This window comes from Seriola aureovittata, chromosome 19 (genome assembly GCF_021018895.1).
Source record: "Seriola aureovittata isolate HTS-2021-v1 ecotype China chromosome 19, ASM2101889v1, whole genome shotgun sequence".
Classification (NCBI taxonomy): Eukaryota; Metazoa; Chordata; class Actinopteri; order Carangiformes; family Carangidae; genus Seriola; species Seriola aureovittata.
Genome location: NC_079382.1, coordinates 18,446,899 through 18,465,517, shown reverse-complemented (window position 1 = coordinate 18,465,517; position 18,619 = coordinate 18,446,899). Strand labels below are relative to the sequence as shown.

The window sequence follows — 18,619 nt, the reverse complement described above, 5'->3', positions numbered from 1 at the left end:
ATGAAATAATAATTGCATTATGTTTTCAATCAACCATTTAATCTATAAAACGGAAAACAAATCTTCACCTTGTTGTTTTTTCTTTTTCTGACCACCAGTCAAAAACCCAAAACAGAATTTGCAGTGACATGAAGCAGCAGGTCGTCACATCTGAGAAGCTAGAACAAGTGAATGTTTGGTATTTTTGCTTTTTTAAATGACTCAAACAATTATCAAAATGGTTGACTCGTTTTCTATCCATAAACTCATCAATTAATCAACTAATTGTCTCAGCACTGAGGCGAAATACTGTGATCACCGCTTGATGGCAGGTGTGTAAACGTAGGTTGGTTGTGTTTTTAATCGAGTCGTTCCTAGTTGTTGCTTTGGTCCTTTATTTTCTTCCTGTAATGGATGAAACACTGTTGTTTATCGTGCTGCTGTATTGTAGGTATCAGTCTTCAAAAAGCCACATCACTGAAGCCCCACAGTAAATGGTTGTAGACAGCATCGTGTTGCTGTTGTGCATCTCTGTAAAGGCTAAAAGAAAAATACCCGAGGGAAAACTGTATTTACTGTTTGTCGTCAGCGCATTTTTTTGGACATTTCCCCCCCAATGCATTATCAATGGTTCAGCATTGTCCCCAGCATCATTAAACATTGACTGCATGTGTGTATATTTGGGGGGGTGGTGGTTGTGGTTGTAACACCACCTGTCAAACACCAGCCCAAACAATAACAGCAACACTGGAATTCACTTGCGTCTTCCTTTACATCACTCTGTACTACTTTCCCCCACCTGAGGCTTCACCTGCATTAATTCAGTGCGAGACTGTAAATGCTTCCTGTTTGATTGTGTACTTTTGTGTTATGCAGTGGACGTGACCTCCTTTTCAAATGACTGGAATATTAAAGAGTAAACAGAACCTACAGAGCCCGGATGGAGACGCCAGCAGGCAGCTGCTCCTCTCTCTGTTTTATCATCACATATTTTTTTCATTTTTTTTTTTTTTTTGAAATATAAATAAGCAGAAAACCTGATAGAAGTCACTCAAACTGAAAGAAAACACACATGCTTGTGCACACAAAGGAGGCGTTTGAACTTTTCTGTAGGTAGAGCCTCCTCTCACAACATTAGAGAGGAACTCTGACTTCTTATAATTTTAACACTGTGAACTCGTATGGATAATTCACAGTTGCCGGCTTTGATCTGCGCTGCTTCTCTTTAGTCTCTCTTTGCTCTGTTGCCTCCTTCTCTGTGTATGTATGTTTATATATGCCGTGTGTGTGTGTGTGTGTGTGTGTGTGTGTGTGTGTGTGTGTGTGTGTGTGTGTGTGTGTGTGTGTGTGCGTGTGTGTGCGTGCGTGCGTGTGTGTGCGTGCGTGCGTGCGTGCAGTACATCTTAAAGCCAAGAGTAAATAGTAGAACACGTAGCAACTGTCTTTATTGAACACCAGCATTTTAGAAGGTAGGGATTTAACATATATATAGTTAAAGCCTACAAGAAAAGTAATTTAAATATTTATATATATCTTTACAAATGTTCATGAGCGAGTCAGAGAGCTCGTGTCGGCTAAACTTGCGATCTGGGGAGTGTACAAAGATAGACATGCACAGGGAAGAGGAACGACGGCAACCGCAAAGTCACCTTTTACAAAATGGCTGAGTTGGACCCTTCTCTCTCTCTCTCTCTCTCACTGTCACTCTCTTTATCTCTCACTCACACTCACACACACACACACACACACACACACAGACCAAAGCGTATCCTACCCCAGGCGGTGGCGTCACACCAGTCTCACATCCAGAAACAGTCTCTTTTTCTCTGTCGTCCACATGGTAAACACACTGGTTGCTATGGCACTGATTGTAGAGCGTAGAAATAAAAAATAAAAATATGGTGTGGTTCAAGTGCTCTCAGAGGTACAGGTGGGTTTGCAAAAAAGACTGTGTGTGTGTTTGTGAGAGAGTGTGTGTGTGTGTGTGTGTGTGTGTGTGCATGTGTCTGGGTTTGGGTTTTCTTTTTGTTAGGTAAATAATTTCAATTCAATTGACAGAGAATTCAAGCAAAACTGGAACTTTTGTAGTTAGTATGAGAGATTTTTCAAAATAATTTAATACAAACAGATAAAATGAAGCTTCAGAGGATAAAAAAATGTTTCAGCTTTTGTATTTCTGCAGAAAATCCAAACCTGAATCAAATTCATTCACATCAAATTACCCAAAAACCCCTTAATGTGTGTGTGTGCGTGTGTGTGTGCGTGCGTGCATGCGTGCGTGTGTGTGTGTGTGTGCGTGTGTGTGTGCGTGTGTGTGTGCGTGTATAATATGTATATAATATGTTATGTTGGCAGTTAACCACCCCTGTCCTGGAGAACTTTGATGTCAGCACGTCCATGTTTACTTCCTGTTTTCAAAATTAATAAATAAAGAAATAAAAGTCTTGGATGAGTCACAGCCGTCTCCATGGCGAGGCTCCTCCTTGTCATGACACACACACACACACACACGCACACACATTAACACACACACACACTCCCACATCAGGGTGTCTTGTTTGGGACACTTCAGGTTAGTGTTACGTTTCAACAGAAGATAAATAAATAACAATAAATATGAAATGTCCCAATATAGACGCAGTGATGCGTGGGAATTGACAAATCCTGTCTGAGTACACACACACACACACACACACACACACACACACACACACACACACACACACTCCTAAATGCAGCGCTCCAAGGCACGGGGACCGGGTGGGTGGGGGCTACTCAGTCTTTTCTGTTTTCCCGTCTTTGCTCTGGGGCTCGGCTGTTTTCCGGAGCTGCGTCTTTTCCGAGCTGTTGTTGATCTGTTGGTCGGTGGGCCCGCTTGTTTTCCCGCTCGAGTTTTTGTCCAGGTAGTTGAGCATCTCGCTCAGGACCGTCTGGAAGGTGCTGAGAGCCGCGCAGACCGCCGGCGTGCCGAACCCGTGAGTGATCAGACTGTCGGGAGAAACAGAAACAATCATCAGAACAGCGACAAACCAAAACCTTTTGTTCCGTCAATGGTTCACTTGAGGGTGATGCAGGTTTCCTTTGCTTCACCTCAGTCTGTACACTGCAGTGAAACCTGCCTCTCCCTTCTAATCCTCCTAAAAGAGTTTCTTTAGTCAGACTAACCCCTGTCAGAGAGTTTTAAATGTCCTGATGGTCTAAATGCTGTTTCCAGAGGAAACACTCAGGTTTTAGTAAATTCGATGCCTGAATATTGTCACATTTGAACAAATGACATACAGATCAGAGCTAAAACGATCACTCAACTTAATCAATAGATATGAAAGCCATTTTTCAATCAAACATGTCAAATATTCCCATCATCTCTACACTCTCAACTGTGAGGATTTTTATTTTGTGGATTGTTGTCAGGGGAAATGATTTGATTTGATTTGATTTGATTTGATTTGATGATGTCACCATAGGCTTTAAGAAAATCTTATGGATATTTTTCACCATTTTCTGACCTTTTTTAAACTAAATCATTAATAATCATCAACGAGAATAATGTTTAGTTGCAGGCCTGGAACAGACAGTGTCCTACTTTAAAAACATACAGCAACTGTGTGAGTCGGTCAACAGTCACAATCAGCCATGTTTTTATGTCGTTCCTTAAAGCTCACCCAAATCCTCTTTACCACAGCGCTCTTAACTCTTAACTGTGATTCTCAAACAAAGTTCACTGTCCAATCAAATTAAAGCGCACACACTAGTAATAATATGAAACAATACAAGGCTGCAGAATAAAAATAGTTAAGATAAAAAAAGAAATGGCCATAAAATAGATCCTCTATAAGATCCTCAGGCACGTTCTCACGGGGCCTAAATACCCGGTCACCTTTCAAACCAGGCTGTTAAACTGCCAGAGGGACGCTGTTGTTCAATCTGTCACATCCCCGTTGATGCATCCGAGCTCGTGTCTCGTTTCTCGGCCCGGCGCTCGACATACAGAACATTTCCCTTTGGAGGTTTGATAAAAACTCTGTATATTCTGGAATGGATGACGCCATAGATGTGACATTTCTGCTAACAAGCCGCTGTTCCCTCCTCCTCCTCCTCCTCCTCCTCCTCCTCCTCCTCCTCCTCCTCCTCCTCTGTCGCTTGTGCCAAACAACAAACTGCACAGCTGCATCTTTCGCAAAATGGCAAAGAGGTCAGAGCCAAAACGGAGCAGGAGAGCTGTCTCGCCTCAGTGGCTTTAATCGTACAGAGCCAGAGTCTAGGATTTGCATGATTGTCCATGATTTGTTACATGCAGCAAAATGTGTGTGTTACCTGAAGTGTGTGAGGTGTCTTTGGATGTCCAAGTCCAGGATGGGGGTCGGTCTGGAGGAGCCCAAAGGAGAGCGATCTTGGCTCAATAAGTCCTGGAACTCCTTACAGATTTGCCTGACAGACAGAAGGAGGGAGGGACTGAGGGTTTACCATCTGTCTCCAACACAACCGTTGCAATTTGTTTTTCATTCTTTTCTTTTTTTTCCTGCACCCATCCTCATCGTTTTCAATCAACCCCCCACCCCCCCCACCCCCCCCACCCCCCCCACCCCCCCCACCCCCACATACATTCAAGTAACTTCGTCTTAGCGCACAAATGAAAGCTCAACGTCAGTGCAAAAAGAAGCAAAACATTTTCACATGATACCAAACATTCTGCAGATGCAAAGTCAGGCTGTCTTTTTGGATTTCACTCACTTTTGAAAAATCATTGTTAGGATGACTTTATTAGGGAAAAAAAAATCTGCTCAGCTGGAAAAGAGTGGGAGCAGTTTCCCCTCAGCACCGTCAGTACTCAGTGTGCAGCAGTGCTTGTAGGAATGTAATATAAATATAGCTCTTACTGATAAATAAATACGAGCCCTGTAATGTGGAATATCTTAAAATTTAAAACGCAATACATGCTTTATGCATGAAAAGTGCGTTTGTGCATTTGAATTTGAGTGTGAACGTGTCCCTATAGTCACAACACAAACTTTTTATAATTCTGTGAGAAGGTTACAAACCGCTCCTTAACATTAATTTGCTTGACTCAGTTTCCTCGCTGCAGAACATGTTGGTCCGGGCACTTTTGATCAGAGATTTACCTCAGGATGGACGGTTAGTGGTGTGCTCGTTCAGTAGCAGCTATAAAGTGACAAATAAATTGGCTTCAAAATGCAAAATGCTCTAGGCCCCTGCTGAACATCTGGAACTGATCCTGACTGTCACCTAAATGTATCGACTTGTATCCAAACACTAACTTGAACTAGAAGTTGTGACCTGAAGACTCCATCATTGCCAAGAAAGGAAAACAACGACATTGGGAAAATTTCAGAATAAAACATACTGCATCTTGCCGAGAATAGTTGAAGCCATAGACTGCTTCAGCATGCCTCCCTTTCTATTTTATTCATGTGTATGGTGTATCTGTGCGTGCACATCACCGTGTGTGTGTGTGTGTGTGTGTGTGTGTGTGTGTGTGTGTGTGTGTGTGTGTGTGTGTGTGTGTGTGTGTGTGTGTGTGTGTGTGTGTTTCTGTTCTTACTTTGTAGCCAGAACCATTTTCTTGCGTGCGCTGGTTTCTTTCGGCTCACTGTGCTGCCTCGCCAAATGCTCCCCCACCGCCTTGCTGGGAAACTCTGTCTCACAGGTGTAGCCAAAGTCCCTCGCCAGGTGGAGCGCCTCACCTGAACACAAATGAGAAAAAAAAAAAAAGACGGATGAAACAAACGCTGGAGAGGATTGGATAAAAAAAAAAACTAGTGTATGAAACTATAACTAAAACATTTTGGAAAGTCTTTTGGACCCACACCTTCCACCAGGGAGGTGAGCAGTGTGACGTTGGCAGCTTTCCTCCGTCCTGCCGGCAAGTTGAGGCCTAGACGGTCTAATTTCTCTCGAAGACACCGGCCTCCGTTCTTAGACTTCGCTCTGTGGGAAAAGAAATAACTTTACATCATCAAACAACAATTTTTTTTTTTAAATATAAAACCCAAAAAAATAACAGAATATCTGGATCACACATCATCATCACTGTACATAGTGATGAGCTTGAGCCATAGTACAAATCAAATCATCTGGCGTCCTTGTTCTACAAAGACACGTGTGTTTAATCAAGTTAGGATGGAGGAATATAGACAAAGCCATGAAATTAATCATATAATCAAAGAGTATAAAATTAAAACATGTCAACTCATTATGTATTAAATATGCTTCCTGGTCACTAGTTCCCACGAGTTCCCTCTTTTTTATTGTTTGAGCATTTATTTATGTCTTTCTATACCCAGAGTGAGAGGTTCTATTTTGGAAAACAGTAACAACCGTCCCTGTCATTTCTGATTTAATCTTGAAACGTATGTGCAAACTTCTCATCACATAAAACTTTAAAGATCCTTCTGGGATATTCTGGTTGAAATTACTGATGGTTTTTTTATCATTCTGGAAAAAAACAAACAAACAAAAAAAAAAACGCAACAAAAAACAGTTTGACTTGGTTAAAAAAACAGGAAGAAAAAAAAAAAAACTTTGGCAAACGACACAAATCCAACAGTAATGTGAAACCACGACTCACATTCAACATTTCTGTGACGTGGACGTGATTTATTTGACTCCAGACGAGCATCATCACCTCTATTTGCACTTTTTTATTTTATTCTATTTTTTAAACTTTGTTGATGCCTCATCTTGTAGGACGAGCCATACCCTATCTCTGCCCCCCCCCCCCCCCATCCCTTCTTTTTCTCTCCACCTCATCAATAATACAGCGCTGGCAACTCTTGCCTTCCTCTGGTTCCTCTGATCCTGGCATGCTTTGGCCTGGTCTCGCCTCCCTCTGGCTCCCTGGGCATGGCGGCGCGTGCAGCCCCGGCCCCCTCGTTCGCCTACAATAGTCTTTGTGGACGCTACTGTATATCCTCTGTTTCATCTGAGGGCTGCAAAGACTCAGGCAGCCGCTCTCCGACGTTCACCAGCCAGATTTACGCTTGTAAACTTGCGTTTTCACTTTTAAAAGCCCCCTCTGTCACACTCTCCTCTTACTTCACTATTATTTTGTAAGTTTGGGAATATTTTGAGAGTCCAATAGAACCTTTCTAAGTCTTTTAATGTTAGATTTTTTTAAAAACACTACCAGGTTGACTCTTTACTATCACAGTTTTAAAAACCACACAATGCTTTTTAGTTTGACTTGTCTTTAAGTCATCAAATCAGATGCATTAAAGACGCTGTGATCACCCTTGTTTTTCCTGGGTGTACAGTAACATGTCTGCCCTGTGTGTGCGTGTGTGTGTGTGTGTGTGTGCATGCATGCTGACCTGCGCAATATGCCGCCCAGTAAGGAGGCGTTGAGGCACTCTGGCGGGGACAGTCTTCTTTTCACCTCGGCGATGGTCACTTTGTACTTGGAGGTGGAGCTGAGCAGCGACAGGCGGCCCGGTACCGAGCAGAACAGATCTGTAGGATTCACCACACATGTCCCCCCTGCACACAAACAACAACAACACCTGCTACAGCGAGTCTCAGCATCCACAAACGTTCCACATCCACAAATGTTGAGGCGTTACAGGAATAGTTGAAGCACTGGATGAGGTTTTATGGCCTCATTACAAATTACAAGTACAGGGAGTTTAGCTGTACCTGCTCCATGTTAGCTTTGTGTAAGACGACTACAGCTAAACTTATAAAGTGACCATGGCTGCATTATCAAAGTGTCAGAGATGGGAGTGTAAATAACTACTTCAAGTGATTTGAAGAAGCTGTGCTAGATAACTGACTGTGTGGGAAGATGGAGGACAGACTTGGCCTATATCTTGAAAGTTGCTCTGTGTATTAATTTTGACAAAGCTGAAATGATAAAGCACAACGGTGGAACTGAATAAACTTTCACCGCTGCAAAATGTTAACCAAAGAGCCGTGGACCAGTCCAGCAGATTTCCAACCTACTTTAGCCTGATAAATGCTTTTTTATATATTCTTTATTAATGTTTTGGTGCTACATGTAGCGCCATGTGTCTGAGTAGTCCTGCAGGGGTTCAGGTTGATAACAGTTTGTTTTAGCAGTGCAGACTTTTGACCAACTTTTGTGCTATTTCAGGAGAGTTCCTCTGTAGACACACACTGGAATATGTCAGGCAGGTTTATCATCTGGGATTTTTTTTAAATATTTAGATGTGTTATGCCAATATGCCTCTCTGCTTATTAAGGATTAAAGGTATATTAGAATTAAAAAAAAAAAAATAAAAACCCAAACTTCTGTCAGTGCTCGTACACTGCTCTGGCCTTCACATGTTTATACAATACACAGCCATTATCATCAGTTATAGCCTGAAGATTTAAAGATGTGCTTTCACATTTGATTAGAAACTGATCAATAATCTATCAACAAAACAAGGATCTTCTCAAGTTCTATACAGATGCCAACAGAAATATCCCTCAACATACTACTACTACTATACTATGTAATAACAACAACAAACACTGCACTTAGTAGAGCACACACACCAGGAACTGACCATGTGCAGAAAGTTACATACACATCTGTGCAACATACCTCATGCTGCTTTTTTTGTAAATATGCGGTTTAACATATTATATTATTATCTATTATTTATCTTTCTAAGTATTTGTTACTGACATTTTGCAGGTTTTTTTCCCATTTCCATAATAATATTAATAATAATAACGATAATACAATTTATTCTATCAAAGAGCTAGATAAGTAAAAATGTAAATTCCCTCTCAAAAGAAAACAAAGTGTAAAAATGACTGCACTGAAAAGTATTATGGGGTCTGTAGTTCGATAGGTACCTCATTTTGCAGTGACTGCTGCCGCAGGTGATGAGAGGCTGCTGTATTTTTTATTACAAGGGCTGCAGGAGATCCTTTTCTTTACTTGTAGCGCAGGCACTTTGAGGTCTTTAGTGGATGTTTCGAATAAAAATCCACTTAGACCTCGAAAAGCCTTGAGTCGCAGAAAATACATTAAAGTATAACCGTGTCCTCGACCTTAACCCCGTACCTGTCGGAGCTGTGGAGCTGTGGCTCAGCATTGTTCAGTCTGGAACATGTACTTTTTGTAGAAAACATGCTAATTTGTTGTTACATGGAGAAGTTCCAGTGAATGAACCCTCAGTGAATCCTGCCTCAGGGGCAGGTGTGCAGATGCTGAGGCTGTTTTGCACCTCTGTTCTTAGAGGGTGGCTTTAGCATGAGGTCTCCCTGCTTCTTATTTAAAACAATAGCACATATCAGGGCAGGATACAAGGAATACAAATCAACTGTGTGTCTGTGAGCAGAGCAAACAGGAAGTCTCTTGCAGTAACCAAATTCAAAAACTTTACTGAAGCTTTTCCACATGTTATAAAAGATGATAAATCTGAATTGATGTGTTTTCATATTAACCGCCTTTTATATCGTCATGAACTGTAGTTTAATCCACATTTCTGTTTACACTGCCTCAAAAATCCCCTCCAAACTTAACACAAATTAAAAATGCAGCCCATGAAAACCACGTATCTCCAGCTATGAGCTAATAAAACAGCCCTGTGTTCAGCTTGGTGACAAAATATTTTTTCACATAAAACTATGGGTTTTTTAATGGTTTATTCATTTTAATAGCAGGAGAATTTTCTTAGTCCATCAGCCAGTTTATCTGGAAAAAAAGTCTACATTAACAAAACTGGAGATGCGTGGTTTTCACTGAACAGTGATCTCCAGCTTGTACTACACTCTCCACTGTATAGCTGTAAACAAAATATGTTTAAATATTGTTTGAATCCTAAATCAATCCAGAAATGATTGTGATAGCAGCTCGGTGCAAACTCAGCCCATAAAAATACATATGATCAAGTATCATTAATCCTCCCTGGCATGATCAATGCTTTTCTTCTCAGCGCTTCATCAGACTCCTTTTAGGCTACTTAAATATTCCATTTTTTTTTTTTTTCTTCTATGTACATATATTTATATTTCAGTTTCAGCTCAATATTTGTCTGTATGTACGAACTGTCTGCTCTAACCCCAGGAGGCCAAAACAAAAACCTTCCTTTAATCACCTTCCACCAAGTTGATTTCATTGTGTACTTGAGGTTCCTGAGTGTGTGAATAAATGATTGTGGTTGTGATAGTGAAGGCTCTTTCACATTATTAATTGCATCTGAATCAGTCTAGCTGGATCCTCCTGGAATATATCGACTGCTCTGAGTAGGCCTATTATTATTAAACTTTCACTTGAACTAACGTCTCAAGCAGCTGAAACGCAAGGTTTTCTGTCTGATGTACTGTAGGCTATATTCTATTATTCATCTGCCTCATTATCAAATCTAACAGCAGGGTGTGTCGCTTTGTTATTAGGCCGCGCTGGATATGATGGAATGAAGAAAAAGGGATGCCATTTAGGCCAAATACAGCAACGCTGCAGGCGAAGATTGCGCTCATCTTTTCGTGGCATTTTGGACAATTTGGCCACCAGCTAGGCCTCATATTTAATCTGTATTTTTTTTTTCTCTGAGAAGCTGTTGTTAAAAAAAAAAAAACGGAAAATGTGCTAGATTGGCGCCATTTTTCTGGCCGCAGGGAGGCCGTAAGACCTGTAGCTTCAGAGACATGTCACCCAGAATCAGCACCATGGACAGCGGCTCGTGCCCACAGCACACCTGTGACATCACGACGGTGTGGAAACAAAAGCGTGTTGTAGTCCAGCGGACAGCACTTTTGTACAAGGCAGTATGGGACTTGTATTTCACTCAGGCTGTCAAAAATGGGCGACTTCAAGTCGAGGGAATCGATTGATAGGGCTACTATTGGTTTGGCTCCTGTGTCTTTGTGTGTGTGTGTGTGTGTGTGTGTGTGTGTGTGTGTGTGTGTGTGTGTGTGTGTGTGTGTATATGCGCACGCGTGTGGTGTGCGCGTGTGAAGTCCGTGTCTACATGTGACACAAACCGGGCAGACCTGTCTGTCAGACTCACGCGCTCTGACAGGGGCGCGCGTCTCTGAAAGCCGCGGGTTCACATCATATTAATTCCCCTAAAAATGTTTTGATTCAAAGTAGTTTGTATTTTATGTTGCCAAGGGCAATCGAAAAGAGCTATTGCCGGTAGTGCAGTCAGTGGAGCGCGCGGGCCCAGAGGCGATAACGGTATTTAAGCAACGGAGAGTAGCCTCGGGCTGCGGCGCGAGCGGCGGGCGGGATCACACGCGGAATCAAGCGCCTTTTACGAGTTTGCCACGAAAATTAAAGAAAAAGAGACACGGGCCAAATGTCATTCTCCTCATATTTTAACAACAATGTTTATAGCTCTAGAAAAAAAAGCCCGCCAATGTCTTGACAGAAAAGAGAGAGAGAGAGAGAGAGAGACAGAGAGAGAGAGAGGCGCGTGCACGGGCTGTAGTGGCGGGGGCGCGCGTCTGACAGATCAGCTTGATCTGTGAGGCTGCTGCTGGAGCTGAACTGGAAAAGGGATAGCAGGGTGATTAAAAACACAGACGACTCCTCCTAAGTAGGATCCGCGTTTCTTGAGTGATTTTCTTTTGAAAAAGGTTATGTGAATATTCATGCCGCCAAAGCCGCAGTCAGAAAGAACAACATTAATATGATCTCGGCTGAATCCGGGGCCCCGCTCGGCATTAGCATATCAAAGCGTCCGCCCGAGGCGAGAGAAGCTATCGATACGGGAGCGGGAGGTAAAGCAAAGATTATTGGTTGTGATGGTTGCAGCGGCTGAGCTCAGGGCCAAATATGGCGCACCATTAACCGAAAGTGATAGCGAAGGGATTCCCGCGTCAATCCGAGAGAAAAGCCCCAACACCTAGGCAGAGCTGATGAAAAATTAAACCCGAGACACAGCCTTCCTCTCTGTGTGGAAAACTACACATAGTCCCGACTAAGAAAAAAAAAAAAAAACAGGAGCAGGCTTTGATGGAGCAAAAGCAGATGCACAGCGTGTTTAAACCCACTAGCGAGGAAATAGGCTGGTCTGCTGTGTGCTGCTGCAGACCGAGTCCACATCCTCATCCTCACCTGAAGAGTCGACCTGAGCCCTTCAACACCAGGGTTCACGCTGCTGCTGGCTCTCATTAAACATACAAGTAACAATAATACTGAGATATGGTTGAGCCTACATTACAGCCCACAAATAAATAGCTATGATAAAAGAAAAGAAATAATAAAGGAATAGAATTTGCCCAGAAGCAATCAAATGTCTGGTAAATACTGAAAACTGCTAAATGAAAATTATATTTAAATTTTTATTGGCTTTTTTTAGTTAGCTATTCTTTAATATAGCGTTAACTCCTTTTTTTATTAGCCTATACCATATTAATCTTGCTTTATAAAAAAAAAACATAATGTATTTCGTCAACAGAGCTATAATTTAATGATAGTCCTTTTTTGACATAAATTATTTTACAGTTTGCTATTTGTTTATAGGCAGCTAAAATATAATTAACTGGGTTAAACGCCTACAGTTTAATCGTAGGCTTATACCCGTGTTTTCAAAGGCCTATTTAAATTTCATTACAGAAGAGAGGATATCACCAGCAGTGTTTGAGGATTATAACCATTTTATGATCTCAAAATAAACATTAATATTACATTATAGTAGTCTGTTTGTTTTGTGGAAGCCGTCAGTCTGCACTGTTAAAATGTCGCCTACAGGTTTGACTTCAAAAAGGAAGCGTGTTGTAATGTAATGTAATGACTGCTGTGTGACACACTACAGCTGGGTGTATACATTTCACTACTAGGTCATGTTGGCTGCACTATAGTGTGTAGCATATATATTAAATCAATGCCGAATTAATTCCTGACATTGCTGACACTTTATTTAATTTAAACTCAGAGACAAGTTGACTGCTGGGTGTTTGAGTGACGGGGAGCAGCGTCTCTGCGCTTGTTCAACAGTGTGTTAGTGTTTAAACAGGCGAGAGCACGCGGAGCCCGCTCCGGCTGTAACATGTTGACAGCAGACAAGAGAGGAGTGTTCCGCCTGTTTTGTCTGTCTGCTCTCTGTCTTGTCGCGTCGAAGCCGTGGAGTGTGCGCGGCCTCAGGTATATAGCTACTGTAGCTACAGCAGCAGAGAGTATTTGAACGGGGCCTTACCTCTCCGGATGACGCCCCCTTGTCCGTTCAGCACGAGCCCACACTGCGCTTCCACGGAGCCCTGCGGAGACACGCACTCATTAGGAACTAGCAGGGAGGTGAAATCACTTTACCCACATTTTTTACACTGCTGAGGCGCAGTTTAGCCAGCTGTCAGGCTGCAGGTACAGCACACAATAAGAACTGCTTCTTCCCAACGTGGGAGCTGTGGTGCTTTATGGTCTGAATGCAGCACATACAGAAAACCCATAAGCTGCACATAAATCAAACTAAAACCTAAATTTAATAGGGTATACCAGAATAAAGAGAACTATAACATTTAGTAATAATAGTCATAATAATAATAATAATAGCATTGTAGCTGAGCTAAAGGCCTTTCTAAATGTTTCAGACCATAACATTATAAAACTCAAGAAAATATAATAGAAAAGTCAGTTTTTTAATCTTTCCTATCACAACAATCATCTCATGACCCCTAAGATTTAGCTAGGCCTATAGGCTTCCTTGTGAACCCTTTGGTTGGAAACCACTGCTTACACATCCTTTATGTGTCTGTGCAGCACTGTAAAGTTTGGCAGTGAGAGTGTAAAAAAAGAAGTGCACCTATAGAGTCCAAAAAAACACACACAAAAAAACTGGCCCTGTTGCGCGCCCTTTGAACAGTTTTCTAGTGGTGGAAGCCTTTTTGTTAGAAAGTGTACATCACTTAGCAGGCTTTGAGTAAAACTGAGGGCACAGTAGTATAAAGGATGCAGCTCACGGCTCACCCAGAAACGAGCTTAATTTGAAAGGCTTCGGGCTATAAAGCGAGGACACCACAACTCACCCAGACTCAGAAATGAGCTGAAGTGTCCAGAATTACTTGCAGCCACCAACCTGTTGGCGGGTTAGCTATAGCCTACTCTATGGGCCGCACACAACAAGCACACTGCGACAGCCTCTATAGGCTAAATATATATGGAAACCTGTTACCGCCGCCATTTTGCTCCAGATCAGACTCGCGTGCTATCAACAATGTCATCAAGAAAGGAGAACACGCGCCTTTTTATTCAGAAAACACTTAATCCCTCGTGCGAGCCTCCAGGCCTGGTCCACACCAGAAGCCCCCTTGCCCTGATTAAAATAAACTGGGAGAAAAAAGGAGCTTGTTGCAGCTTTCTTAACCAGCTCCTGCCTCTGTTTCTTTTCTTCTATTCCGAAGCTAAAGTGATTATAAAATCAATATACAAAACGCAGAGGTCTTGCATGAATTAGCTTAGTGACGGGAGAAAGGTGTGGCAGCTGCTTTTGTTCAGCATGAAAATCTCTTTAGCGCGCTCAAAGATGCGACCGGGCTGCACGAGACCATAGGCGCATCTGTTCCCGTTCATGCATCCGCCGCGTGCAAGCTCAGGTTCACGGGCCGTTTCTTTCTTCGGCTCAATAGAGGGTCAAACCTGCGCCGATTGAATGTCCCGACAGCTTAAAATAATATTTGCTATAGCAACGAGCAGCTATGAGCCAATGTGGTTTGAAAAATAAAATAAATTAAAATGAAATAAACCGGCTGTTGGTTTTAGTAAAATAAATTACATATTTTTGGTATCAAGGAATTCAAATAGCCTAATCAAATTATTCAAAAATAAAACAGTGAGGACATACAGAACAATAAAAATATAACAATAATAATAATAGACATGCAGGCACACCAATAATTCCCTAAACTTGATGCTATATTTAGGGACAATTCACTTTATTTATTCTAATACACATCATCATCCTGAAGCAAAACTGCCACACCCTTTAAATTAAAGTAAAATTAATTCAAGTAAATTGGCCTGTTGTTTTTTTTTTTTTAAACATCTCATTACTCTTCGGATTTATCGTCGTTAGAATAATAATTTTAAAAAAAAAAACTATTTTATGATTGTTGCTATTTAGTGAAAATGTCATTGTTTGTCCATCTATGTAGCGTAATGACATTAAAAAAATGTCCATAAAAGCGAAGTGGAGTTGGTAAATAGTTAACGTGACTGAAATGATGTGTCACTGTGTTAAATTGTGTTTAACTAGAGACGTGTTTTAACCAGCTCAGATGTCGCTGCATAAGCAACAAAGTTGATTGACGTTAAGTCGGTAATTGGATAAACTACGGTGCTTTATGGTGCTCGAGCTGGGCATTGTGCCCTGAACCCCGATCCGTTAATCCGCCCTTTACCGGAGAATAGAGCAACCAGCGGCTTTTCTTTGCTTCAACAGACAGCCGGACACACACACTCAAACACACATGCACACACGCTCAAGCACCGTGCGAATCCGTTTTCATCTCGACCATTTCTTTACATCGAAAAGAATTATGCAAAATATGGGTCACGTGCGCGCTTGGAAAAATAAAGGGCGGCTTTCACAATGGGATTGTATAGACTGCCAGTCAATTAACCTTTAGAACAGGCCTGCCTCTCAGAGCCACGGTGCCGGGTGGACTTGACATTTACTCAGTCTGTTGTACAGTCACGTTTGGTTTGGCAACAAAATGATCTCAAGATGATGATATCCAATATTATTTACTCCGGAGTAGGACACAGTCGTGTGCTGGAGATAACCTACAGGCCGAATGTAGATGCAGCCATGTCAGTGTCACAGACAACAGACATCTGGCGCTGTCTTTCTGTTCAATATTTTGGAATCGCTGTGTGTGTACGAAAGGGGGGGGGGGGGGGGTTTTCAATAGTAGGCCAGTGGGGCAGGGGTACTGGGGCACTGGGGCTCTGACAGCTATAAGGGTCTGTTATCCTGTCCTGTCTTATCTTATGTCTGATCTTATCTTACTGTTAATAAACCAGAGGAGAGCAGCCGGAGGAAATGGAAAGGGGAGACAATGAGGTGCTGGATCTCAGGCGTTGAGGTGAAGGGAGACTGTGTGTGAGCGGGGAAAGAGACACGTAGGCCGCCGGTACCTGCAGGTCGTCTGCCGCGGGCGGAGGGAGGCCCAGGCCGGCGGCGGGCAGCAGCCTCTGGTCCGGGTGGTGCATACCGACGCCGTAGGCCTGGGAGCCGTGTGACGTCATCAGCGACAGGTCATGGCGCCGGTAAGCGTCGAGGCAGCCCAGCTCGCGCCGCTGCTGCTCGTCCAGGCACGAGGACTTGAGGGCCGAGCGCGCGTTGTGCAGGTTGATGAAGTCGGCGGGCTCTCCGTGGTGGATCTGCTGGTAGTACTGGCCCGAGTGCAGCGAGTTCAGCCCGTAGGCCTCCGGGGCCACGGCTGGGTGGGAGTGCTGGAACTCGTAGTGGAAGGACTGGTGGTGGAGGGGCGTGTACTGGTGGTTGGCCGAGAAGTAGGGCGAGGCGAACTCCGTCCCCGCCGGCGCTGGGTAGGTGAGCGGGGAGGAGGAGGAGTATGCGACCGAGGAGTTGGCCACGGACTCCAGGCAACCGAGCTGCATGAGCCGGTAGCTGTTTGATCCGTCGTGACGTATCTACAAGATAATAAAGAGACGGTGAAATATATGAGCCGTGTCATTTAGCATCAGCCGGTGTCTCCTCTCTCTGCCTCCCAAACACACTCAAAAACACAACTCACACATTCAAAGCGTTTTTTTTCCCACTTTAAACCACCTGAAGGAGATGTCATTTCCACACGCCCGGGAGGGGAACGGCAACAGGAGCCATCGGTATTTTTTTTCCCTCCCTTTGGCATGCCTGTCACTCTGCTTGCAGCGCTTTAAAAGGCGTGCTGTTATATATTATTATTATTACCGAGCTGCCGGCAAATTTACTGTCCCAGCTCTCTCGCTCACACTGGATGGGGAGGTAAGCAGAGTGAGACACAGCGGAGTGTTCCGCCCTAAAATGTTCTAATCACACTGTTACCGGCTCACACACGAGCCTCATTTGCTTCCACACACTAATAAAAAGCCCCGTTTTTACCGGCAAGCTCCAGTGAGATGCTCGAATCTTTTCTCCCTCCATGCATATATATATATAGCCTGTATATATTTATATTTTTAAATCCATGCGATGCAGTATATTGCAGTGAGAGACTTCTTGAGAGCAGACCTCGAAATGCCTCCGTATCTCAGTTTAAAGCAAAGAATATTTCTTCCAGCACACTCCTTCTATAATTTCATAAATTCAAGGATGTTAAGTGAATAAATTCGCCTACCTCTGCGTCGTGGACAAGTCCGGGGAAGGTCGCTGACATTGTGCTTTCTCCAAAGTAACCCGTGTTTTTTTTTTCTCTCCTCTCTGGCCTGATCGAATAATAATAAAAATGCGTTAAAATCCCCAAAAAGCGAGAGAAATGGAAAAGTCCCCCCTCGCGCGCTCTCGGTAACGGCAGAAAGCTGGCGGAACGCGAGCGTCTCCCCTCTGCACGGACGGGGCTGGCTCACGGATTTTGTACTTGCAGGGTATTTCTCGGCTGATGTCGTAGGTCCCTTGGTAATATAGAAGTTTTGAAAATTAAGCATCAGCACTGAGGAATGGGAGGACAATAGACGGAGCGGAGCATCCCAGGAGACAAGGAATAAATATTGTATCTTCGCCTTAATAAGGAACCAAGTGCTTCTTTCAACATTTTCTACGCTTTTTTGTGGACATTTTCCTTTTTGAGCCGTTTGTATTTTCACAAGCTTCTTCTGCTGCGTTTCGTCGTATTATTATTTTTAGCTTTATTCACACCGGCTAAAGTCGTTTTTCAAAAATGTTCGGATTTTCAACGGAAATGTAAGTTTGCTTTGAAATATTCTACAGCTAATTTCGATAATTATCAGCAGAATAACTATAATAAAAAAAGGATTTTCTTTTGTTTCCAGAACAAAGATTGTGATCAGCTCAGTCAGCTTCGATGAGGATTTTCTTTTGGAATGGGGATCATTTCGAAGCTGTGTTCATGCATTTAGCTGAATTTTCATTATTGCTGTTTTAGGCACTTTTAACAGTGAGGTAAACCTGGCGATTTCACAATGAAACAATCACACATGTTTACATATTTTTCAGTGCACGTTCATTCGATGTAATAACAGCGAGATGGATAAAAATATTATCATTATGAATTAAAATGGCTACATTTAAAAATATTTTTCAGTAATGTTTATTATTAAGATTTTCAATGTTTGCTTTGTATGTGCAATTGTGCTAAATTAAATTAAATCGATAATTCTAACCTTATAGGCTATTTTTTTATTTTTTTTTAAAAATAGATTTTTATGCCTGGAAAACAGCGTTATTTAATTTTGTTTTTATAGGGGGAGGGGGGATGGAGGGGGTTCAGGCTACTATGAGTGTTGCCTTTGTGAAAAACAGCATTGTGTATGTGCATGGTTGGATGGAATAATTGATTATGTATTGTGTTGTTTTTACCATTATTATTATTATTATTATTATGCTATTATTTTGTTTTATTATCCTTATTATTATTATTATTATTATTGGCATATGAGAACTGGGACTTTTTTCGGTCAGTCGGTCAGCCTTGTGACCCCTCTCTCTCTTCCTCTCTCTCTCTCTCTCTCTCTCTCTCTCTCTCTCTCTCTCTCTCTCTCTTTTTT

The 18,619-nt window shown here is 42.5% G+C and overlaps 1 protein-coding gene across 1 annotated transcript; it reads right to left on the bottom strand.

Annotated features, from left to right (window-relative positions):
* Positions 1–1,404: 1,404 nt before the first annotated feature.
* tfap2d (transcription factor AP-2 delta (activating enhancer binding protein 2 delta)) lies at positions 1,405–17,399 on the bottom strand. The gene is made up of 8 exons (XM_056405737.1): positions 17,233–17,399; positions 16,028–16,546; positions 13,092–13,152; positions 7,308–7,473; positions 5,807–5,925; positions 5,540–5,681; positions 4,294–4,407; positions 1,405–2,967 (listed from the first exon to the last, which is right to left on the bottom strand). Exons 1-8 carry the CDS (start codon positions 17,269–17,271, stop codon positions 2,751–2,753), a joined length of 1,377 nt encoding a protein of 458 aa, XP_056261712.1. The 5' UTR covers positions 17,272–17,399; the 3' UTR covers positions 1,405–2,750.
* Between the last annotated feature and the right edge of the window lie 1,220 nt (positions 17,400–18,619).

What these genes read in the sequence shown, in the direction of transcription:
- tfap2d (XM_056405737.1), bottom strand. Translation starts at nt 17,271, where the DNA reads ATGTCAGCGACCTTCCCCGGACTTGTCCACGACGCAGAG. An exon ending in GACTTGTCCACGACGCAGAG is followed by an intron (nt 16,547 to 17,232) that starts GTAGGCGAATTT and finishes ATTATCTTGTAG; the next exon opens with ATACGTCACGACGGATCAAA. An exon ending in CTGGGCGGCATATTGCGCAG is followed by an intron (nt 5,926 to 7,307) that starts GTCAGCATGCAT and finishes CTTTTCCCACAG; the next exon opens with AGCGAAGTCTAAGAACGGAG.